The following is a 25201-nucleotide window of genomic DNA, read 5'->3' as shown; positions in this document are numbered from 1 at the left end:
TTTAAGATGCTGCATGCAGGATTGCCTGAGCTGAAGAGTATTCAGGATTTGAAATATGTCTATGATAACCTCCGTCCTCAGGACTCAGACCTCCAGGCTACAAGCTACTTTACAAGGTAAAGACAATATAATCCAGAAAGTTTTTCACCTTCAGGCATAAAGAAAAGCTGTCTTTTTTTTTTTTTTTAACACATTTTTTTCCTCTTATGTTAAGGGGTTGTAATGAGTGAAATTACACAAAAGGATAATTCATCCTCATATGCTTACTTTAAAAAATCCACTCCTTATGCATCTTATAATCAACCTTCTCAGGTTTCTCAAAGATACACAGTTGTGCACTTGTGGTACATATGTAGGAAGACAGTTATTCAGTGCCTACTGGTTTTATTCAGTTGGAATGGTAAAACCACTATGGCTTATTTATAGCCAGTTTACCTCTGCCTTTAGATCTACTAACTCCATGCAACAGGATTTGGACTGCAGACATTTTGAATGAATGTTTGAATGTTCTTCCAAGTAACAAAAACAACAACAACAACAAAATCTGAACAATGTTTGCAGTGGGTTTTGTAAAATCTTCCCATAAAAAGGTTTGACTTGTTAACCGTCTGAATGAGGACTTAAAATTCCTGCATTATATTCCCTTTTCTGATCTTCTTTCTACCTTTTGCGTTGCTTCAGGCAAGTTACTCTGCCTCTGTTAGCCATAGTTTCTCCATCTGCAAAATGGTAATTATTCTTCTGTTAAGGACTTAATAGATGTATAACAGAACAGAATTGTATATGAGTATAGGTATATGTAATGCTTTATTTGTATGAGGATAATCACATGTTTTACTTGTTTGTGATAATAACTGGGGATTATTGGTGAGGAGTTGCAGATGACCTATTAAAAATTGGTCGGAAACCTGCAGTTGTGATCTTTTGGGACAGGCCTCTGTAGTACATATACTTCCAACTGTTAATTTGATGATGCTCTATATTGAATCAATGGAAACTGAATGGATTTCGAAGCTCACTTTCTCATTCTAGGCACAGTATGAGAAAATCTCTCCCTGTCAGAACCTGTTCTTTGCAACACCATCATTTGCAAAGGACAGTCTGAATTCACAGCATGCTCATCACTGCATACACATGCACAGTAAGCCACACCCTTCTGACTGCTTCTTCTTGTGCATGTGCAGGGCACGTCCAGTTGACAGTCTTTCCAAACTCAAAGCCCTAAAGGACACTTCCATAAGGCCGCATAATTCTCCCACCGCGTGAACTGCCTTTAGGCAAGAGCAATTGTTCCATCACTTTGCACACAGCAGAGCACTGAGATTTCTCTCCTTTAACTCTTGTTTTCTCATATGCTTTCCCTATTGCCCCTTAACAAGATTGGTTTATTTTAAAATTTAATTACAGCTTCACATTTACTGTCAACTCCTACCTTATCCTTTCCTTTAAAATTTTACATATTCCCAAATTACAGACTTACATTTCCACTTCAAATAGGAAACATGCAGCTTCTAATTAAAATGTAAAAGTCTTGAATCTGTCATAGTTTGGGTGGATGTGTTTGCCTCTCATGGGTAGAAAAGCCATTTCACTTAATTAGAGAAAAAAAAAAAAGACTAGGTTATACATAACAAATAGGGAAACGTGAGTCTTCAGAGCAAAAATTGAATTAGTGTCACGCAAAACTCAGAGCCAGTGCCTAGAACTCTTCTGGAGGTTAAAAGCATTAGTATGCTTTTCACTTGGGTAGGAATAAGGTTACGGTTAGGGTTAAATTCACAGCAGTCTTGCTTAGACAGAAGATAAAGGATGAGGGCAGCATTCAGGACGAGAGCTCTCTCCGTACTCTTTCTTGGAAGTGGGTGAGGTGGTTATGGAGTTTTGAGGCTGAGGAAAGTGCAGGACTTTAGAGTGGGAATCGACCCTCAAGTCCTGCTTACCAATAAAAGTAACACCATGCTGCAGATCTGTGCAGTGCTGTGGGCTCAGATCTTATTTGAAACTGTATTTTCTGCTATAATGCTTTTAGAGAACTCTAGGGCTATTGTTCTAATTTCCTTTGAATTTGTTGCTGGTCATAGAGATCATTATATCATACAGAAAACTCAGATATTGCTAGGTGTATGTTTGTATCATATATGCTCATTTTAAGTACAAGTTGTCTTTTCATCAGCTCATGAATTTCTATGGATCTCATTTTACTTTTTTTTTTTTTAATTCTAACTTGTATTCATGCTTAAACATAATTTGTGTTAATTCAAAGCATGTATTAGCTAACACTTCTACATGTTTAAACATAGGCAGAATGCCAGCTTTCATGTCTAGTAGTATTTTAACTTCTGAAAAGTGTTTCCAGGCAGTCTTTGGTATGGCTTGATACCTAGATCTATTCAGGACTTACCGTCAATATAAGCATTTTCTGACCTGCTCCTAGGAATGTTAATATTTTGAGATTTTTGTGAGCTTTGCATTACCTATGTTGTCTTTATTCCCATCCTTCAGAAAAATTCCTCCCTAATTCCTTTTTGTACAAAAAGCACAGGTGAGAAAAAAATCAAATCCCACACTTCTCATGGTCTCTCCATAGTTTATTCCTATATCTATTTTTCAGGTTTTCCTTAGAAAGCAAGTGAAATTGGAAGTTCTGTTTATTAGCATAACTTCCAGTAGCCTTCAAATCCTTTGAAATTCATAGCTGCTTTCTCTCCACAATTACTTCTGTAAACATTTTATTGTTTTGAAAAAGTTCATTTCTATATACATTATTTTTTAAAAGTTCATTTCTAGATAAGAAATGTGGTCATTGGAATGCTGAAAACTGCCAAGAGTTATTTGTTGTTCTAAATGCAAGTTATTTATTGTGATCTTTCAGTTTCAATCATATAACGTATCCGCTGGAAAAAAAAAAAAAAAAAAAAACAAAACAAAACAAAAAAACTGCTAGTGGAAATAGGAGAAGAATATTTCTCACTGTATTTCTCTAGAAATAGGTTGCTTTTAGCAATTATCTGAGTTTGATTTGAGAATAGTACTGATATTGCCTCCACTGGCACTTAAAAACAGCATAAAACGATGAATAATGCCACAAATATTCTTGGCAAAGCAATGTTAATTTTTTCTTTGCCCTTCACCTTTTTAGCCAATGGGATAATGATACCAGAGTTTGGACTTTAACGTCCAAATCCTTTCAGTATTCTAAAGTATTCAGTGTTTCTTTTGCTCTCACTTTTGAATTAAGACATGTTCAGTAATCTGTGTTTTCATTTGTGTACTGTTCTCTTCTCACATTGGGTCAGTTCACTATTACGAGCTGATGAGCAGCAGTTCTGAAGCTCACAGATTGCAGCCTTCTGGAAGGTCACGCTCTCAGATCATGAATAAACAGTGCACCGATTGAGAGTTAAACAAGAGTTTCTGTGTTTGCCTGTAATTTCTGTGCACCTAGTGCCAAATGAAACGTTGTCTCTCCAGCATCTGCCCTGAACTCAGTTTGATCCTTGAAACTCAACTTGATCCTTTTCCCTCCCTCCTTTCCTCATTCCTTCACAACTCAGTTATAACAATGAAAAAAGAAAGTCATCCTATTTCTGGATATAAATTTCCTCTTTGGTATTCTGTAGATAATCTTCAAATGTCAGCATGGTGTCAACTGCTGCCTGACATTTTTAATATGCCTGTAAAATGATATGTATTTAAAATTATTTTTACGGTATTAAAGTGAGCCTAGTGCAATGAATGGAGTTGATTTCAATTGATTGTAGTATGCAATCTAACTCACTTCTAGAAACTCATGAATAAGAGAGGCACTGTGGATCTGGCAATTACCAGCGAAGTACCACTGCATATCTTCAGTTGCTTGATTGAGGGGTGCTGCTAAGGTCAGCTGCCATCTTTACTTATTTTTCATTTATTAGGTACCTGCCATTGCCTAGGTCAAATGTATCCACTCCAAACCACAACTGCCAACAGCTGCAAAACCGGACAGTTCACAGTAACCCCTTTCAAAACATGACACTAATCTTTAAATGATCAGACAACCCCTGTTTCTGAGGTGACTGCAGATATTCCAGCAAGAAATCCTCCAAACAGCTGAAAAAACAGTGACAGCTGGTGACTTCTAATGGGACATAGACAAAACTACTATACTAAACTCTCTTTCAGCTGCACTCAAGTAGTTTGTAAAGGTCTTGGTAAACCTGCATCAAATGAACAGAGGCAAACTTCCTCCTTGAAGTTATGTTGAGACATTCATACTGTTGTAGAAACCCCATGTGTCACCAGCTCAGGGAAGGGAATGTCCTCTGTATGGGAGAGAGGTGCACAGGAAGACTACCAGTGAAGAAACTGGAATGGAAGGTGCACCTCAAAAGAGTATCAGATGTGCTCTGCCCATAGAATCAGAGTTAGCCTGAAGTAAACCCCTAAAAGGCACATGGCTGCATGGCTGTTGGAGTCTCAACACCACATATTTCACATAATAAATCTTTTTGGACTTCACTACTTTCTCATGTAGACTTGGGGGTATACTTCCATCACTAAGCACTCTTGAAAAAGCCAAATTTTTCATGCATCTGTTTACATAAACTGCCAACCAGTCTGTGCATGTTTCACCTGATAGTGATTTGACAGTTTTGCAGAAAATCTGTAAACCAAATCTGAAAGTCAAAGCCCGTGCAGCAGGTGGAACATGAAAAGTTATTCCCTTTGAATAATCCCAGATATTTAACTCATGTTTCCGCAAAATAGGTCAGACAGCAATCTGTGTGGTAAAAGAATATTGTCATGTGGAAAAAACAAACAAATAAACAAACAAAAAAATGTTGCTGCCAGCAAATTTTGTTTTAGAAATATTATGATTCACAGTGATACCATTGTGAGGACAGAGCCAGCTATAGGCACAGCAAAAGTGGTAGTGACCTAGGGAGCAAGAGGATCTCAGTAAATGATACCCATTATTAACAAATTCTTCACCAGTAGCTAAACTTAATGGGGCTCAATAGAAGAGAAAGCATTTGAGAGAGTTCAAGGAGAAGGTTCTAGTACAGATTCTTATGAATTTCTAATGAATTTTTAAAATGCTGGCAGAAAGGGGAATCAGATTGCCACAACGTGGTAAACTGGGTCAGCGATGTAATCTACACCAAAAATAAAACACAAAATTTAAAAAGATGACACGAGTTTGATGTACATCACTGTTCCATACATTGTTAGGAAGCTTTGGGAAACTGTGGAATAGAAAGTTTCCTTAAGCTTGTTCACCCTTGAAAGAAAATTCAGCAAATTTTAACTGTAGTTGTTGTACCTTGCTGTGAAGACACACTCTGAGATGTCATCAGAATAGCAAAGAGGCCTTTTAAACTCATTCTTAATGACAGGACATACAGATTGCTTATTGCTTTCTATTATAACAGAGAGGACCACATACAGAGAAAGCAGAGTATATAGAGATGGCAAAAACTATATATAATTCTAGCTTTATTTTGTTTTAAATGTTTACCTTTAAACACTGACAAGTGATACAGCATTAACAAAAGCCTCTGTTTTGGTTTAGAGAAGGCATGTGATTAGCAATCTAAGTGTTAAAAGTATTTTAGAAGCTTAATGGATCCATGGAAAAAACTACAAACTATTAAAATACTGGATTGTTTAAATAGTAGTATTCCAATATCAGCTGCTCTGTGACAGTGATGATGTCTGAATTAATACTAATTTATAAGCAGAGACCTGTTTTATGTGAATTTAAATGCACTGTATTTAGTTGCAAAGTGAACGTCTCTTATAGTAACATTGCAAAATCCCTAATCAGTTTGCTATAATATGGCCAATTTACAGTTTCTATAACCTAAATCATGTCTCAGTGATTTAGCAAGTGTTTAAACTAAACATTAAATTAAACACATAAGAGTTAAAAAAGAAATGTTCACCTCAGATGTGACCTAACTAATCAGTGATTTTGTACTAATATTTTGAAATTAGATTTATTTTCTTGTTTTCAATTTTAGTATTAATTAATTATTTATTAAATAGTCTGTAGGTATTTGTTTATGAAGAATGTAATTAATAATTAAGGTAATGAACTAAATCAATTCAGAGATACCTTTCATGCTATTACATTAAGAAAAACATATACATCTTGTTTCCTTAGTTTAGTATGCCTAATTGGTGTATGATGAGTTCACATGGTATTTTGAATGAGATCTCAGGTTGGGGGAGCGAGCTGGGGAGCTAGCTGCAGGTAGAATATTCTTTTTGGTATGGTGGCATCTGTAAAGCTATAGTCTTTAGCCAGAATGTCTGCGATCATGAAAATCAGACTAATGTGATGAATGGAGTTGATTTCAATTGACTGTAGTATGCAATCCAGCCCACACAGAGAAAGACATGAATAAGAATTTAATCTTAAATGACAGATGAAGCATTTGCTCAGCTTCAAAGAGGTAATGACGAAGGTGGTTAAGGGTATTGTCAATTCCTGTAAGCTAGTTAGATATAGTCCAAAACAGGGAGTGGGGGGAACACCAGACAATTTGATAGAGGTTTGCTACTATATGGCCTGAAACTAATAGGATGTTGTTCTATAACATAAAACCCATCCAGAATGTCTTCAGAGAGCTATAGAATTAAGCGTGGAAATAGAAAAAAAAAAAAATAGTAACACATTTTAAATAGATTTTAAGCAGCAATTGAATTCAGAAGGGCAAGTGTTTTCTAATAAGCACTGCATATTCTCTTCAAAGACCAGTTATTATCTTGCAGTGTTATTTCCCAATTCAAGTTCACTTCGATGTTAAAACAAGTTTGTGCTACATATCTGCATGTATATCTAGTAATTTTTCTTTCCATTGTGTCTTTTCTGATGAAAGATCTCAAAACTAGGAAATTAGAAGTATGTTCTGGTTCCTCTGACACAGGGATGAGATGGGAGAAGATAGGAGGAGAAGAGAATTTATTTATATTTTTTTTAAATAAATATATACATCTTAAGCTGTTCCACAAAGACTGGGCTTCTAAGAATTGTGTAGGGGATTTAACAAGACACACACAATTAAATTAAAAATTGGATGCAAGAGATGTTTAGCCTTGTGCAGACATATGTGAGATTAATGTCCATGTGAGATTAATGTAATGAAATTGCAAAGACAATCTTCCGTCCCTTTTGAAGTGAGCACATGTTGTTCTAACCTGGAATTCCTCAAAACACACATGAAAATATTCTGGCTGTCTCTTGTCTGATAGGCTGGTTGTATCCAGCTTATGAAGTATAACTACCCCAAGGTCAGTCATGAGAAGCTACAGCAAGAGTGGTCCTCAAAGCAGAGGGGCTCAAGGGATGGAAATGTATTGCTGCAAATAATGGTCAGTGGTGTGCATATGGTACATATTCATGTGAGGTAGGTTTTAGGTATGGTTTTTTTTTGGTTCTTGTATCTGTGAAACTAAGGATCAAGAAATGGGATCCAGATACATCAATAGCACCTCTTCTGTTTGTTTTTCAGGAAAATAAAGGAAAGTTTGGAGTGCTTTCCCGTTAAGCTCAATAACTTGATCCACACACTTGCACAGATGTCAGTGACAGGCTCTGCAAAGCCTCCAGCTCCAGAGACTGTCCCCCAGGAATGGATGATGCTGAACACAGAGAAGTCAATTGCAAGAGCCACCATTTTGGGGTTCAACAAAAAGTCTGACTCCGTATGTGTTGTATTTTTCACTTGATCTTCAATGACTCTTTTGTGAGCTTATATACTCTTCCTCCTCTTTTATATAAGATGTGCTTTTGCCACATTGAAAGGATCACAGCAGTGCCAATGAGGTAGCAGAGAGAAAGAACACCAGGCAGACGGCTATTAGCAGGGAGCCATTAAGGAGAAAAGTTCCTGACCTGTAGTGAAAAATAAATCAAGAGCTAATTAAAGCATCCAGGAGGAAAGCATGGCACAAAATTAGGAAGCCTAATAGAAATTGGAGACTGTTATATAATGGTTTAATGGTGCATTATTAGTTTTCACGCACTACAGTGATCTTTCAGTTGTATGCTATCCAGGCAAGTTCCTCCTGTGTAGCAAAGACTATAAATTACTAACTGAATTCTGTGGCACTTGGCACTACATTAAAGAAAGGTTTTCTTTGTAAAAATCACCCTATATTTTCACTTGTACATTTTTATTTTTATTTTTTTAAATTTCCTCTCTGATCATTTCTTTTTTCTGCGTCTCCTTTTTCCCCCATACAGCTGTATCTAGTCCAGGTGGTGCAAACCTGCAATGTGGTCACTTTTGTGGAGAAATCATTTGACCAGTTCTCAAAACTTCACAGCCATCTCCAGAAGCAGTTTCCATCAGAGGCACTCCCAGAGTAAGGCAGCATATTAGTGAATGTTAAATGGTTCTCTCTGTGCACAGATAAAAATGTGAGAAAATGTATGGCAGACATATTTTTAGAAACACAAAGGCAATGAGACATATTCTATCAACCTTTCTGTTCAGGCTAGAAGAAACTGAATCATAGACCATTGTGACAGTCCAACTTTTATATATTTTATTCATCCTTTATAATGGGAATAGAAGAGGGGAACAGTTTGAGCCTGACAGATATTTCTGAAATCAAAGGGTAAATGGTATTGACTTCATTAAAGGCATGATAGAGTCTTTAATTGTTTTTATTTTCTGCATGATGCTTGTCAAAATATTGTGCAAAATCAGTATATTAAAACAATGTAGGAATGTTCGCACTGGCTCCAAACAAAAACAAGACAATCTCTGATACTGACAGGCATGATCAACATTTTTACAAAAAGATGCACATACTTCTCAGCTGAGAAATACTCAGTAACCTTCCTTGCTCTCCCAGTCCTTTAAAACAATACCTTATGCCTTGCATCAATCAATAATAATAGTTAATAAGTCTTGAAAAATAAGCCATCATTAGTTGCAATAATTCTGACTATTCCTTTTTATCAATGTACATGTTCATTCCTGCTTTGAATATCCTGAAGCGTACATCTTTATAGCTTCATATTTCTGTCTTACGTGAAACAGCTTTACTTTGTATAATAATTTTCCATGGCTTTGGTAATATAAGTAGAGTAATATATTCTACAGATATCATATGCTTTGTATTTTATATGCTATTGAGAAGAAAATACTAAACAGTCATACTGGCTTGCCTAATACAAGCACCTCTTCAAGCTCAATCTACAATAAAGCAAAAAGCTGACCATAAAGATAAACATTTTACCTGAACCAAGATGATATTCCAGTGATACACTTGAAAGATAGAAAGGTCTTCGATATTTGACCTGAGATAAATAGCTGCAATTAACATGATTTTGACTTACAAAATAAAATCAATGCATTTCAGTCTAATTTGGTATTTCCTTGAGTTTGTGAGATTTATTCAGTTAAATGGCTTTAGATTGGTTAATTCTAGAGAATCTTTCCCATAACTGAGGGAGTTTGGCTCCAGTTTGACTCATTATGACTGTCCACATGAGCTGGTTGCAGCAGTTGGTCAGAATTGGAATTTCACTGAACACCTAAAGTGCTTGAATCATTGTCTTGATTTGGAGCCATTTGCATGCAAACTATTAGTTTGCAGAATAAAATATTCAAGTGGCTATTTATGACTTGTTTGGTTTGTTTTGGTTCCTTTCTTTTTTCTTTTTTTTTCAGTGAAGACACCCCTTGAAGGAAAATATATTCCTTTCTAGAAGTGTACAGACCTCAGAAATCCTGTAGTGAATTTCAAAACCAGCACTAGCTATTTTTCACTAAATCTACCTTTATTAAAATAACTTATAATATTTTTAATACAAATGAGAGTTCAGGACTCACAGGAGGTTAATCTACATATACTGAGGCTTTCAGAAGTTTATTGCCAAAACTCTGTCCCAGCAGTAACCTATCACTCTATGATCTTTCCTCAAGACTGTGTTAAAGTAATTCATTTTATGATGTTTCTCTATATGAATGTTCATATGCTAACATCTTGATTATTATTTTTTTTTTAATTTTAATGTAGCTTTGTCATTTGGAGGCTTCTAGTGCAGCCCAGAGAGTAAAAACTAAGCTATTTCTATATGTGAAGTTCTCACTGGAACTGCTATACCATATCACACCATTAGTCTGTGTGATGCAGGCCTCTAGCACTGGCCAATACCAGAAGCATCAAAGGAAGGCAAAAAGCTTGCTTCATATTGTTGTCACAAGAAACTAAAGACAGAAGCTCAGAGTTCTCAGCATGTAAAATTTTGCTATTGCATGTAAACTTTCAACCCATATTTATAATTCAAAGTACAGCTTCCCCAAACAAGCCCTTGCACCCTGGCATCTTCTCTCTTATTTGATTTTAGACAAAGTATTAACTGTGGTTGGTTGTTTTTTTGTTTTGTTGTTGTTGTTGTCGTCGTCTGTTGTGTTGTTGTGTTGTTGTTGTTGTGTGTGTGTTTTGTTTTTTGTTTTTTTAACCAAAAGTCTTTTCACTCAACAAAGCATTTAAGTGAAATAGTTTATACATGGAAATGTTCTTCAAACTAATTGGTAGCAAATGGGATCTGGTACCCAGGATGTGTGTAAATGGCCCAAGTTTATGTTTTTCTGATCTCTTTAAACTAGATGCAAAGCTCAAAATCAACTTGGAAGCTTAACCTTTTCTAACACAAGCATGTTCACAAGTGCAAACTCCGTTTCAGCCACAGGCACAATTCAGCAAAAGCATGAAGTCACTTTAAAGAACTGTTCAGTTCTACTACAAGGTTCATATTGTCCTTCACTGCAGCAGAGAGTTATGGGTGCCATCAATCAGCTGTCTCTGAAGTTACAGATAATGCATGTATCTGTCCTCAGTTTGGCCACTGTGCTTAGGATGCATTTTCTGAGGGCCAACATTTTACAGAGTCCTTTCTTTGTGTTATGCAGCCTCATTTATTTTGTGCTGCTTCCAAACAGATCCTCCCTACCATCTCTTGAAAGAAGTCCTTTTTGTGCCCTAGAGAAGCCCAAAACATTCACAGCCTGTCTATATATGTCAAACGACCTGGGTTCTAATTTTATGTGTACAGCTCATATATGTCATGATTCTGGGTCATGTCACATCCCCTACTACTCTAATTTCTTCAGGCAAGAATTGCCTCTCAGTGTTCATTTTTACAGTGCCTAACTGAGCCCTGATCTTCCCATGATACAGGCAAAAATAATCAAAAGGCTATGCAATATGCTGCTATCATCCTGACTCTTTGCCATTTTAATTGCAGACTAAGTTATACCAGTGTTAAGTTCTTCCTCAGAAGTATTACACAAGATAGCTAAAGACCTGTCCTCTTGTAAAGAATTACAATATCCTTATTAATCAGTATTCTCTTCATAAAAGGCCTTCTGCTAAAAAACAAGCTTAAAAGCAAACAAACAAAAAACATCTAATTACAGTTCATGAAATCTAATTACCTTGAATCTCTTGGTAACAAAAACTGTAGCTTAATTGTCTTTGGTCATTTTATCTTCACTAGGTGAGGCTGCTGTGCTATTTTTACAGCTGGGTGGTTTGCAATGCTGGCCAGTGTTCCTCTCTGGGGATGGGAATCCACTGCTCCATGTGTTGCTATTTGGCTGGCTTTTGAAAAGCTGATGACATCTTATCACTGAGCTGTGGAATTGGGTAAAACCTATTCAAAGTAGGATCTGACCAGCTGTCTTTCAAAAGGCTGGGCAAGTGTCTATTTTCAGTGTATTTTGAGAGCTAGCTGGCTTTTTAGTAATTTGTCTGGAGCCTTCAGATATCTCTTCAGGTCTGCTGCATAAACCAGGTTGTATCAGGAAAAAGAGGTTTGTAAACAATACATGGTTAAGTGTTTGCAGTGGTGATGTAACATGAAATATGACCAGATCAATATTTCTGCTACCCTGTATTGTATAGATCAGTGGACATAAAGTATAATACTAGTTTAGCAATATTAGTAATCTATATCATAAAACCCATTACATGCAATTCAGCATAGGTGGATTTTCCAATGATCCTTCAACCTGACAGAAATAGTCCTTGTCAGGGCAAAGTTAATGTAAATTGATTATGTGTATTGTTAAAAATCTCACTTTTTGACTGATCTAATATGTTATATCTAAAACACTAAGATGATTCAAGTGAAAAAAATAGCAGGTTTTGACATTTTAATTCACCATAGCATTTGAAAATTGATATAAAACCATCCTGTGCCAATATGTTTTATTTAGTAAGTGAAATACATCTTAATACAAAATATACAGAACATTGCTATTACTGTTGTTATTGCTTTTGTTGGGATTGATTTTCTAATTGTGATGATAGTTTGTTTTCATATATTATTTTTGTTATAGTAGTGCGTAAAGTTGCATTCAGGCTCAGGGGCCTAGTCTGAAAAACTTATCTACACTCTAAATAGCTAAGGTTAAACAAACAAACAAAAAAAAGCATTGGTATATTCATAAAATGTCACATTGTTGCTGTAAGGTTTTGGCATTCATTATTGTATGGCAAGGCTTTGTATAGTATGAGCCTTGGTCTGAGATCAGATCTGTTGTGCTATGCACTATGCAAAAAAATGGAGAGGGTAATGTTTTCCTACAATCATAAAGGACCAATTTTTAGAGGTATTTAGATACCCTAAAATGCAGATAAGTGCCTTTTAAGGTTTTTAACTTGTATATATGTATATGTGTGTGTGTAACATAAATGTAATGATTTAGACAGGAAAAAAAAAGGGTACAGTATGAAACAGAATATTAGCAAATTATTATCAGAAAAGAACCAGAAGCAGAGAGTAAACAATCCTATGTAAACTACCCATCTCTTCACCTGCCAGCAAAACATTTTAGAAAGAGTTAATGTTCTGTTAAGTAGACCTGGAAATGTTTTCAGCAAATACAGTACAAGAGTAATAATTACAAATACTCTTCTCTTGCAGGTTTCCCCACACATGGCATATACCTTTTGCAGATCTTGAACATAAAAGAGTGAAGGATTTGAATCTCTATCTGAAGCAGCTATTAAGTGGATCCATCAAAATGGCAAATGTGAGCATTTCCGGTATTTATTTTATTTGCACATGACTTTTAGTAGCATAGTACCAAAAGAATCAGGAAGCTTTCCACTGCCTGGTCTGAAAAACTAAATGCCATAAATGACACTTCTGATGCACCCATTTTAAGGTGGATCCATTGTAGCATTCATCAGAGCTTAAGACAAAGACAAGAATGGCTGAAAAATAGTTTATTAGACCTGTCAGGGTGTTTTTCAAAATAACTTCTCTTCCTTTGCTGCCATCCAAAAGTAGTAATTCACTGTATTTTTGACAGTAAGGAGTGGGTTCTGAGGAATGTAATGTCTAAAAAAAGGAGTAAATTTTGAAATATTGAAAAGTTCGATTTTGACAGTTACTAAATGAAAAGTCCCGTTTTTTCAGCACAGAGCTACCTCTTCATTTCAAAATTTAAGTAATGTGTAGAAGAAACTTTTGCAAACAAAGCAAAATCAGAATATTTCATTATCAGAGTGATATATTGTGTCCATTCAAACTGACAGGTTTTTATTCATCGTTTTCTAAGGTTTGGTGTTTTCCTCCTATTTCAAAATGGACAGTCACAATAGTAACAAAAACTGACTCTTCACTGTCTGGCCCAGGACAAAGCCTTATGCACCTCAACATTGCGAAACACCAGGCTAACAGCATCTAGGAAGCCTTTTGCATCCTGGGAGCATGTTAAATTATGCTGCATAACTTCATAAGTTGAATGATCAATTACTGGGTCTGAGAAAAAGAAGTGTCTTCCTGTGAGCAGCAATAGACAGGAAAGGTGTTGGATGGACAGGAAAGATTGGACCCTATGGTTATATGGAGTTTAATAAATTCAAGGGAGCTGGGGCATGATCTCCTACATTGTTTCTGCTGTTTCACTGGTAGCACATTCTTTAGCAGAGCCTGGGCTTCTGCCAAATGGGCTTTGTCATGTCCCATTGCCTCAGGGCTATAACACAAACTCAGGCTGTTTTGGTTTAATAATGTCAACAGTCTAGGGTGCCAAAAGAGGGATATGATGGGATATTTTTTCTTCAAAATTTCAAACATCTTGCAAGAGGAGAAAAATGTTTACTGCCTACCTTTATAACTTTCCCAGCTGTGATTACATAGCAGAGATTAAAGAGAAAACTGTCCATACGTAAACCAAACAGGAGTTTACTTATTACTATTAATAAAAATTATGTGCCAAGTTGAAATTGAGAAGATTTCCAGTGATAGATTATATGTGTGTCACAGAGTTGCACTTAATTTAACATGGACAGCTGACTTGTGCTTGGCTCTCCTGACTGACCTTGCAAAATAAACTCTACAGGTTGAGGTTAATTGTTCTGTAAACTCTGTCACTCAAGGTAGAGTCACGGGTTTGTTTTACATTAGCACCTTTTGGTCACAGCAGAGGAAAAACTGATATAAGCCAGCGACCTAGAAATGAAGAGCTCTCTATCTTCAGCTGTTCTCTGGGCTTCTGTAAGGTACATGAATTTTCAATCTAGGCCAAGCATTGCTGTGTTGAAGTCTAATCTATGGTTGAAAAATCAGACTGTTTAAAGTCCTGGGATGGTAATAAAAACACTTTCTAACCACACACAGCTCTCCTCTCCCTCCTGCTCTATGGTCTGTGAACATAGAATCATAGAATAGAATCATAGAATATCCTGAGTTGGAAGGGACCCTTAAGGATCATCAAGTCCAACTCTTGACACCGCACAGGTCTACCCAAAAGTTCAGACTATGTGACTAAGTGCACAGTCCAATCTCTTCTTAAATTCAGACAGGCTCGGTGCAGTGACCACTTCCCTGGGGAGCCTGTTCCAGTGTGCAACCACCCTCTCTGTGAAGAACCCCCTCCTGACGTCCAGCCTAAATTTCCCCTGCCTCAGCTTAACCCCGTTCCCACGGGTCCTGTCACTGGTGTTAATGGAGAAAAGGTCTCCTGCCTCTCGACACCCCCTTACGAGGAAGTTGTAGACTGTGATGAGGTCTCCCCTCAGCCTCCTCTTCTCCAGGCTGAACAGGCCCAGTGACCTCAGCCGTTCTTCGTACGTCTTCCCCTCCAGGCCTCTCACCATCTTCGTAGCCCTCCTCTGGACACTCTCCAACAGTTTCATGTCCTTTTTATACTGTGGTGCCCAGAACTGCACACAGTACTCGAGGTGAGGCCACACCAGCGCAGAGTAGAGCGGGACAATCACCTCCCTTGACCTACTAGCGATGCCGTGCTTGATGCACCCCAGGACACGGTTGGCCCTCCTGGCTGCCAGGGCACACTGCTGGCTCATATTCAACTTGCTGTCTACCACGACCCCCAGATCCCTCTCTTCTAGGCTGCTCTCCAGCGTCTCATCGCCCAGTCTGTACGTGCAGCCAGGGTTTCCCCGTCCCAGGTGCAGGACCCGGCACTTGCTCTTATTGAACTTCATGCGGTTGGTGATCGCCCAGCTCTCCAACCTATCCAGCTCCCTCTGCAAGGCCTTTCCACCCTCATTTGAGTCCACAACTCCTCCAAGTTTGGTGTCATCAGCAAACTTGCTCAAAATACCTTCTATTCCTACATCCAGATCGTTTATAAAAATATTGAAAAGTACCAGCCCTAAAATGGAGCCTTGAGGGACCCCACTGGTGACCGCCCGCCAGCCTGATGCAGCCCCATTTACCATAACCCTTTGGGCCCTGCCCGTTAGCCAATTGCTCACCCATCGTATGATGTTTTTATTTAGCTGTATGGTGGACATTTTGTCCAGTAGGATCCTATGGGAAACCGTGTCAAAAGCCTTGCTGAAGTCCAAAAAAATCACATCAGCTGGTTTCCCTTGGTCCACCATACGGGTGATCTTATCATAAAAGGAAATCAGGTTAGTTAGGCAGGACCTACCCTTCACAAACCCATGCTGGCTGGGACCAATGACTGCTTTGTCCCCCAGGTGCGCCTCAATAAGTTCGAGAACCATCTTCTCCATGATTTTACCAGGCACTGACGTGAGACTGACAGGCCTGTAATTGCTAGGGTCTTCTTTCTGACCCTTCTTGAAAATCGGCACAACATTTGCCAGCTTCCAGTCTACCGGGACCTCTCCAAATTCCCAGGATTGTTGAAAAATAATTGAGAGAGGTTCCGCGATGACGTCCGCCAGCTCTTTCAGCACCCGGGGATGAATCCCATCCGGACCCATGGACTTGTAGGGATCCAGGTGGAGTAGCAAATCCCGCACACGTTCAGGGTCGGCTGGGAGTTTGTCATCCCCACCGTCCCGGTCCTCCAGCTCAGGGCACCCTGGGTCCCGAAGCCCATCATCGGCATTGAAGACAGAGGCAAAGAAGGCGTTAAGCATCTCTGCTTTGCCTATGTCATTGTCTGTGAGGAGACCTTCCCTATCAAGGAGCGGCCCTATGTATTCTTTAGTTCTCCTTTTTCCATTCACATATCTAAAAAAACCCTTTTTATTTTCTCTCACAGACACAGCCAGCTTCAACTCTAGCTGTGCTTTGGCCACACGAACTTTCTCCCTACAAACACGAACAGCATCCCTGTATTCTTTCCATGACGCCTGGCCCTCCTTCCAGTAGCGAAACACTCTCTGTTTCTGCCTAATCTCCATTAGAACGTTCCTGGTCAGCCACGCCAGCCTCTTGCCCCGCCTGCCTGACTTGCGATATTTAGGAATTGCCTGATCTTGTGGTTCTAGGAGGCATCGCTTAAAGAATGACCAGCACTAGTGGACATCGAGGCCTTCAAGAGCAGTTTCCCAGGGGACCTTGCTGACTAGTTCCCGGGGCAGCCTGAAGTCCGCTTTCCCCATATCTAGGGATGAGGTTTTGGTGGCACTTTTCCTTCTGTCACCATAAATTTTGAACTCAACCACTTCATGGTCGCTATGACCAAGGCGGCCACCAATCACTACATCTCCCACCAGACCCTCTCTGTTTTCTAGCAACAGGTCTAGGAGGGCACCTTTCCTAGTTGGCTCCGTTAGCACCTGCACGAAGAAGTTTTCATCTAGGTGCTTCATGAACCTCCTGGACTTGCTCGTGTCAGCCGTGTGGCACTCCCAGTTAACGTCTGGCAAGTTGAAGTCCCCCATAAGGACAAGGGGAGTTAATCTCGAGGCCTCTCTTAGTTCTGTAAAGAATAATTTATTGGCACTATCGTCCTGGCCAGGCGGTCTGTAATAGACTCCCACAACGACATCCCCTTTATTCGTTCGTCCCTTGATCCTTACCCAGAGGCTCTCAACTTTGCCATTGCTGACCTGAAGTTCCACACAGTCCAGCCCCTGCTTCACATACATCGCCACCCCACCACCTCGCCTACCCTGCCTGTCCCTCCTGAAGAGCCTGTAACCATCTATCGCAATACCCCAGTCACAGGACTCATCCCACCAGGTTTCGCTTATGCCAATGATGTCGTAGTTGCGGGACTGGGCCAGGACTTCTAGCTCATCCATTTTATTCCTCATACTGCGTGCGTTCGTGTAGAAGCACTTCAGGTGCGTCTCCTTACACTCAGCACCTTGTGGATCTGACCGAAGGACCTCACTGGCACACAGCCCCTCTGATTCTAGCGTACCATCCCTTAGGTCTTCACCGGCGTGCCTAGTTTTAGCCCCTTCCCCCTTCGACTCTAGTTTAAAGCCCTATCTATCAGCCCTGCCAACTCCTGACCAAAGATCCTTACCCCTCTCCGAGAGAGGCGCATCCCATCCGGTGCCATCAGGCCTGGTGTAGCATAGACCTTCCCGTGATCAAAGAACCCAAAGTTCTGCCAGTCACACCAGTCTCGAAGCCACGAGTTTATGTGAACAGCACGCCTTTCAGCTTCGATCCCCCCTATCGGAAGGACAGAGGCAAACACCACCTGCGCCCCTGATCCTCTAAGTAGTCGCCCCAAATCCCTAAAGTCTCTTTTGATCGCCTTCGGACTTCTCGTTGCTACTTCATCGCTACCAGCCTGAAAGACCAGTAGCGGGTAGTAGTCAGTGGGCCGTACCAGGCGCCTGACTTTCTTGGCAAAGTCTCTCACCCGAGCCCCAGGGAGGCAACAGACTTCTCTGCGGGTTGGGTCCGGTCGGCATATCGGTCCCTCTGTCCCTTTCAGAAGGGAGCCCCCCATAACAATAGCCCTTCTTTCTTTTTTGAAGGATGATGTGGCAATGCGATGTGTGTCTAATACATCTAATAATCAGTCTAATAATCAGTCTACGAACAGTCTAATAATTAGCCTGACCATGCTGCCTTGCAGTGGGCTTCCTAATTCCTTGCCTCCTCCCTTTGCAGTCCTGCAGTGCACACCTGTGGAGATGGATAAGTTCTTCCAGTGTTGCTGCTGAGACACTAGGACACAACGATGAATAGGGTATTTGTAGGGAAATGTGAGCAGATCTGTTTGAGAGCATATGCTGGTGTGGCTCTAAACTGGTCCAGTGGGGGGTATGCAGACATGCTGGACTGTTCAGCTGCTAAAAACCATTCAAGTCTGGTACAGCCTCTACTGGTAAACCATGAGGAGGATAAAACAATTACATGCTTAAAACAATCATACAGCTACTTGTGTGCAGGACTTGGAGGGGGAACAATAGTAAATGGAGTAATGAGAAGATTGTTTCCATCTATAAAGTTCTGTTGCATGCTGGAAATCATCTTGCTAACCTTCATGCATCTGACTTGCAATTCTCAGTGATAACCTTTAAAATTATTGATACTCTATAAACATTGAATTATTATTTTTACTTCAATATGCTTCTGTTGCTGGGAGATGTAAGAAATTTAGAAAACGCTGATGTATTCTGACCCACTTAGAACAAGGATACCAGTCAGTGGGTAATTTCCTTTGTACTCCCAGCTGAAGGCTTCTTTTTTACTTTTTCCCTTTTGACTCTTTCAAAAGTGTCATAATGTCTTCTTGATTTTACTCTGAGCAGAAAGCCAAGTTAGGAGGATTTCTTGATAAAAATAAACACAATTATTTTCTCTCTGCATGCATAGGACCACCTTACAGTCAAATTTATCCTTTTTCTCAAATTTCTAGGGAGCCTGACCAAAACCATTTAGGGAGATGTCTGTTCTCAAGCTTTACCAAACTGTCATTCCTATGAAAGAGTAAAACTATGTAGGACTAAATAATTCATTCTGAAATTTGAGAAGAAATGATGTAAGAGTAGATGCCTGTAGAACAGGGATCCTTGTATGTTCTTGACACAACCATTTTTCTCTGCTGTATTTTAGCTCTATGGTATCCTGGAGCATTGTTTGAGATGATGCTAAGCCAAGAAGGGAAAGAGTTTTTATTTCATAATTAAATACCCTTGCTATCACTGTAAACACATTGCCCTGATTCACTGGACACCACAGACCACCTTTTTTCAGCACTGAAGAGTTATTCAAGTCTGCACAGGACCAACTGCATGCTTGGTTCTATCAGCTAAGTAATTAAAAACCCTAGAAATAAAAAGTGAATTGGATTATATCCAAATTTGTTCCTCAGTCATGCCTTAAGTGCATGCTTTTCAGTCCAGACTAAGTTCTACTTGTGAAAATTGTGTAATGATTAAGAGTAGGTCAGAATGTCACTGACCTTTTCTGCTAAATGGTTTGAACAAAGGAAGGGATGTGGGAAATAGCTGTCTTCTCATTTGTACTGTAGCTCAAATGGAATTAAGTATTTCTTTAAATTCTTCTTTAAAGAACAGAAGCATCAAGCCACCTTCTTCTATCTGTGAGTTGTAGTATCACATCCTTATTGGATCTGTGCTGAGAAATCTGTTGATGGAGATATTTGCTGTTGGGCTATTTTAAATGCTTAAACGTGTTTATGCCCATTTTTCTTCAAAGTTTTTTAAGCCTATGGCTTACTTTGAGCATAAACCTCATTACTGGTTTTCTTATAGACATTTGTTAAAGAGTTGCCTGGAATAGGAATGTTTTGGTTTTTTGTTTTTTAATTCAGGTTAACACTCATTTATAAATAACTACTCCACCAGACTATATACATGAACAACAAGCTATATCCATAACATCAACTACTAAAATGCAAAAGTTGATTTTCATATTTTCATTTGGGACATGATCAAAAATGTGTTTCAGAATCTTTTTTAATTCCATTCTACTCCCCTCAAATCAATGGCAATATGTGTGATCACATCATAGAAATATTTAGTTCTGTGCCAGCTGCACTGTTGCTGACTGACTGACGAGCTGCATGCGCTGGTATGTTTGAGTCTTCTAGATCAGGCTAAGCAAGGCTACATATTCAACAATGTATAGACTCCTGAAGTTTTGATTCTTTAAATGGCAAAATAGCCAAGTGTTGCCACAAATAATAGGCGAAACATCAAGGAACAAAAATTGGACAGTTGGTAACATGGGGGAGGACAAAAATACACACTGTTGTAGTATATACAGATCTATGACAAAAGGCAGCTGCTGCCACCTACTATTACAGTTTTATCTATTTTACTCTTAACTCCGAGTGATGGGGTGAATGGAGATTGCAGCCCAAATCACAACAAATATAAATTAGGACTGCCCTAGTGGCTTGTCATTTTTCAGTAGTATTGTAGGAGGTTTCACACTCCCTGTGAACACAAAAGCAAGGTAAGGCTCTGTTCATTGGGTCTGCTCTTGGCCCCGCTGACAAGCAGCAGCATTTAGATATTGACTAAGCTGAAGGTTTTCTTGCTTATCTTTAAAGGACAACTTGCACCTGGCTTGGGCATTACAAATAAAAATATAAAACTGAATCTAAAGCAACGTATGATGTAGCTGTGCTGTGTATTTGGTACCAACGGCCAGATAGTAACTTTCTATGGATACTTTCCCCATCTCTCATCATTTAAAAGAAGTGGCATTTAATATGTACATATTGTTATTGATAGCATAGCTCAGAAACTAGATGTACATACTGATCTTGCAAAACTACTATGTAGTTAAGGTTATACCTTAAACAAACTTATTTCTTTCATCCCTTATCTTTCACATAGGTTGGTTTTGTGAGTGTGGTGGGTAGGGAGGTTTGAGGGGAGATGTTTATCACATTTGGTGTTAGTGGGAAAAAAAACAACATAATAAGTGTAAGTGCACAGTAAGCTAATTAGTATGAAGAAATGAGGTGCATTGTGTTTTGTCGCTATAAAAATTTTCTCTTTAATTTTCCAAAATATTTAAAAATTTAGGGGGCAGAGATAAACCAAGTGCAATCAGGTAAGCAAACAGTGATAGTGTATCAGGTATGGATGGATTCTATGAGAAGCTTTATGTTGACTTGAAGGCTGTGTGAAATGGCTTTAAAGAGGATGTAAATGGAAATGATTGTAGACTATATTCGCTCATTTTCAAACATACAGTGAAAAACAGGCACACAATGTGGTTCTAGAGTGACTAATGGTTTGCACTGTAGAAGTAACAAAGCTTGATAAGAGCTTACCAAATTTCATTTGTATTTTATTCACTGGAGCTACTTGAGATTTACAGATCTGAGAAAATATCTCTGGCAGTGCCCGCATGGAGTTATATAACACAAAGGTACAAAGCATACCTAAGTTGGTCCCTTAAACTCCCACCACTCTTGTACTCCTACAGGCAGATATCAAGCAGAGCCCAAATGGGGAGGGTTCAAAGTCCTCTCTTTTCCTCTGTCCTTTCCTGAATTTATAATAGCTGCAACAAGGTCAGCTTTTTCTGGTTTCTTTCTTTCCTGCTGCTTCTCCATCCTGGTTAAGTATAACAGGTGCTTGGGTGTTCTCTGACCCCAAATCTATTCTAAAAGCTGAAAAGAGTGCTGAAAGCAAAGAACACTGCTCTTTTTTTCTTTTTTTTTTTTTTTTTTTTTTTTTGATGAAATTAAATCTGGCTTGAAATCTGGCTGTGTTTCACTAACAGCAGAGTACTTTTCTAGTTAAGCTCTAATGGAAAGCAGTGACAAATTCTACTGTGCTATAGTGTGTACAGGGCTGTGCTAGTCCCCCTGATGTCATTGAAATTGCTTATATCAACTGTATACTAGTGTAAGTGAAGGTAGAATTCATCTCTTTTGAGATAATGGCTGAATAAAGGTCACGCAAGAGTTCTAACCAGACCAGCACTGATGCACCTATACGTATTTGGCTGCTCCCCAAAAGATTAATGTTTTTGAGTGACCTGGAAAAATACCAACATTACCTTTTAAATTGTTATCTAAGTAGGTAAGAATGGTTAGAGAACTGGTAAGGGGCTTTCCTAAAAATCCCCAAATGGCTGTTATCTTATGGAATTTCCATTTACTGTTTTAAAGATAATAATTTAAGGGGAAAAAATAGTAGATGAGTTCTTGTGGTCATCTTCAGTCCCTGCCCATCTGCCAAGACAGTCATGGGATCTTAAGTTTCCCACCTATGGCCGCACGTCTTTGTAATAACAATTGCTTGTTCACTCTGTCCACCTAAATATGATGTGCATTTGACCATACATGCATGCATTCAAGGCTCTGAAGTGCCTGGTTCTGCTTAGCAATGTGATTAGATGTATGCTTAACTCTAAGCATGTGCTTCAGTCCTGGACTGGTGCCCAATTGATTGAAGTCCCATTAACTGCAACAGTATTTAGGAATCACCTGTAAGTTCAGCATGTGTTTTGGTGATCTGATGATGAAGAGTAAACTTAAGAAGATACTTATATACTTTGCTGATGGAAACGTAAATGATGGTATCCTGCAGTAGGTAGATTAGCACAGTTCAGGGAGAAAATGCTGTCTTGTACATAGCAGTGTACAAAATGCCTATTGAAGCAAACCTGTAAGAGAGCACCTCCATTGTTTCTGAAACACTTTGCCCTTGATAAATCTGCCCCTGCAACCTGGCCTGCTTTTTTCTTTCCATTTACCAACATTAGCCTTGCTGCTTGCCCACATGCTTCAATACCAATTGAATACAACGGACACACAGACAGGGAATGCTTTGAAATTAGTGCTGTGGAACTAGCCATGTACATGCCCGTTATGTTCATGCCTAGTGTATGATCTGCACTGATTCTTCTTGTGTTCTTAAACCAAATGTCCTTTTTTTTCAGTGTTCTTTCCTCTAGGAAGAGAATTTGGAACTGTATCCTGAAAAAAATCTTCCCATCTCCTGTTTACAAACCTCTCTGTTCACTATTATATCTATTTTCAGATTGCTGACAGAGTAAGCAGAGGAAGCAGAACACGAGGCTGCTCAGTGTGGAATTTTTCTATTTCTCTTTCAAGTCAGTTAGTGTATCCTTCCTTCCACATCCTACCCACTTCTCTCAAGATCTTTCAACTCAAAGGGCTACCTAAGTTTCTTTGCTTATTTTCATGCTGTCAAATAAAGGCTGAGCTGCCAAAAAAAAATACATTCTTTCAACACTTGAGATTTCCTACCCTTGGGACTTGTGCTGAAAGAGCAAATGGAGGTCCTACAGGGAGTAACTTGGCTGTTTAAAGCTGTTAAAAGCTGAAGCAGATGTATGAGCTTTCCACTGTAACCTATCCTCATGAGATGAGAAAATAATTACTTATTCTCAGAACAGACAGGTATATCGGCAATCCATTGATAAAAGCTTCATTATTTGTCATTCAATTCGAAGAAAAAAATATTGATTTATCTTTTTTTTTCTGATTTTTTTAAAGCAAATATCAATGTGGGAGAAAAAATCCCAAGCAGTGGAATGAAAAACAAAAGACAACTGCTAAAATAAATCCAGATTGCTAAATTTTATCTCCATGCCATATACAGATTGTTCTTCTGTTTGCTGAACTTACAGTAACTCCTCACTAGCTGCATTTGTCACTAAACTCTTCTTTTTATTTCTTTCCTTTCACAAATCATGCTGCATCTTGTCAATTTGAAACAATACGAAAGCTACATGAAATACATCTTGTCGATAAGAGACTTTTTTTTGCATGGCCTGGAAAAAAAAAAAAAAAAAAAAAGGTGGCATTTTAATGCTAGAATCAGAAAAGACTCTTGTTCAGCCCATTTGTTAATGCATCAGTCCAAGTGGCATCAGTATGAATGTAGCAATTCTTACAGTCTTAAAGAATGGACATTCTGAAATATGACTTTATGAAAAAGGGAATAACATGTAATTACTGTCCACCTTTGATTCGGAATCATAAGAGTTCATTTTAGAATTCATATTTTTATTGCCTTGCACAATACTCAAATCTGGGGATTTGGTTTATTGGTTTAATTCTCTAAAGCTGAATGTAACTACCCGTTATATATGTTCACTGGAGCAGTACAGGGCAGTACATAAAAAACAAAGTGATAGGGCAGTGCGTAAGGTGGCTTACTCTTTGAAACAGGCTGGTAAAATATGACTATTTCTGGTAGGAGTTAACTCTGTATGGACCTTTTCAGTGTGAGCATCCATTAAACCTCCAAGTCAGGTATGTGCAATATCTAAGCCTGAGGGTGGGGCACAGGTCAGGTCAGATGCTTGAGGCTGGTCCTCTGCCAAGGACAAATTTTATGCTGACTGCACAATACTCTGGAAAGATGTTACCCTGCATTTGTTTCATAGATATGCTGCACTGTATATGTAGTTGCAGCTGCTAATGTGTATATTGGAGATACTGTGATCCAGTAAGAATGCAAATATATGGCCTATATTGCACGTTGCTATTTGGATGGGTGTTGAAAGAAAGGGGTGAGGTAGGCATCCGTGCAGCCTCCCTGAGCCAGTGGTAAGGGGCACCACTGTCTTCCCAGTGCCTGCATAGAAATCATTCCATGGGGTTCTTGCCCATGACTGGAGTGGAAAGGCTGGCCTTCATTGCTGACTCCAAAATATGCATCAAAAGCCTACCAGCAATCTGCTCTGAGAGAACTAATTCAAGGAATAGAGCACATGTGTTATTCCCTAAAGTATTTTTATTTTCTTTCAGAATGAGCTTGTACTCAGCTTCTTCTTGAATTGGACCAAAAAAACCTTCACAGAAACATCATCATCTGTGACCTTAGGTATGTCAACTACCAATCTTCTTTATTCTTAGGCGAATAAAGTGTTTAATGTGGATTTTTTTTTTTTGATCAGTAGATAACCAACAAATGCTTCCTGAATTCTCAAGGTCTCTAGAAATGTTTTAGTAATGTGACCTGTAGCTTGTTTTCACTTTGGCATGTGCTCCTTAGCCTTGCTTTACTTCTTTTTGAATAAACATACCTA

The 25201-nt window shown here is 38.8% G+C and overlaps 1 protein-coding gene across 1 annotated transcript in view; it reads left to right on the top strand.

Annotated features, from left to right (window-relative positions):
* PIK3C2G (phosphatidylinositol-4-phosphate 3-kinase catalytic subunit type 2 gamma) overlaps positions 1-25201 on the top strand; it is a 215961-nt gene that overhangs the window by 154578 nt on the left and 36182 nt on the right. The window contains exons 26-30 of the mRNA XM_084526130.1: positions 7-116; positions 7497-7689; positions 8231-8352; positions 12932-13040; positions 24921-24996. Coding sequence (XP_084382256.1) covers positions 7-116; positions 7497-7689; positions 8231-8352; positions 12932-13040; positions 24921-24996 — 610 coding nt within the window. The remainder of the gene's footprint in view (positions 1-6; positions 117-7496; positions 7690-8230; positions 8353-12931; positions 13041-24920; positions 24997-25201) is intronic.

The sequence above is a fragment of the Aythya ferina genome (genome assembly GCF_964211825.1).
Source record: "Aythya ferina genome assembly, chromosome: 1".
Classification (NCBI taxonomy): Eukaryota; Metazoa; Chordata; class Aves; order Anseriformes; family Anatidae; genus Aythya; species Aythya ferina.
The sequence above is the reverse complement of the archived record's forward strand: the minus strand, read 5'-3'. Positions and strand labels throughout refer to the sequence as shown.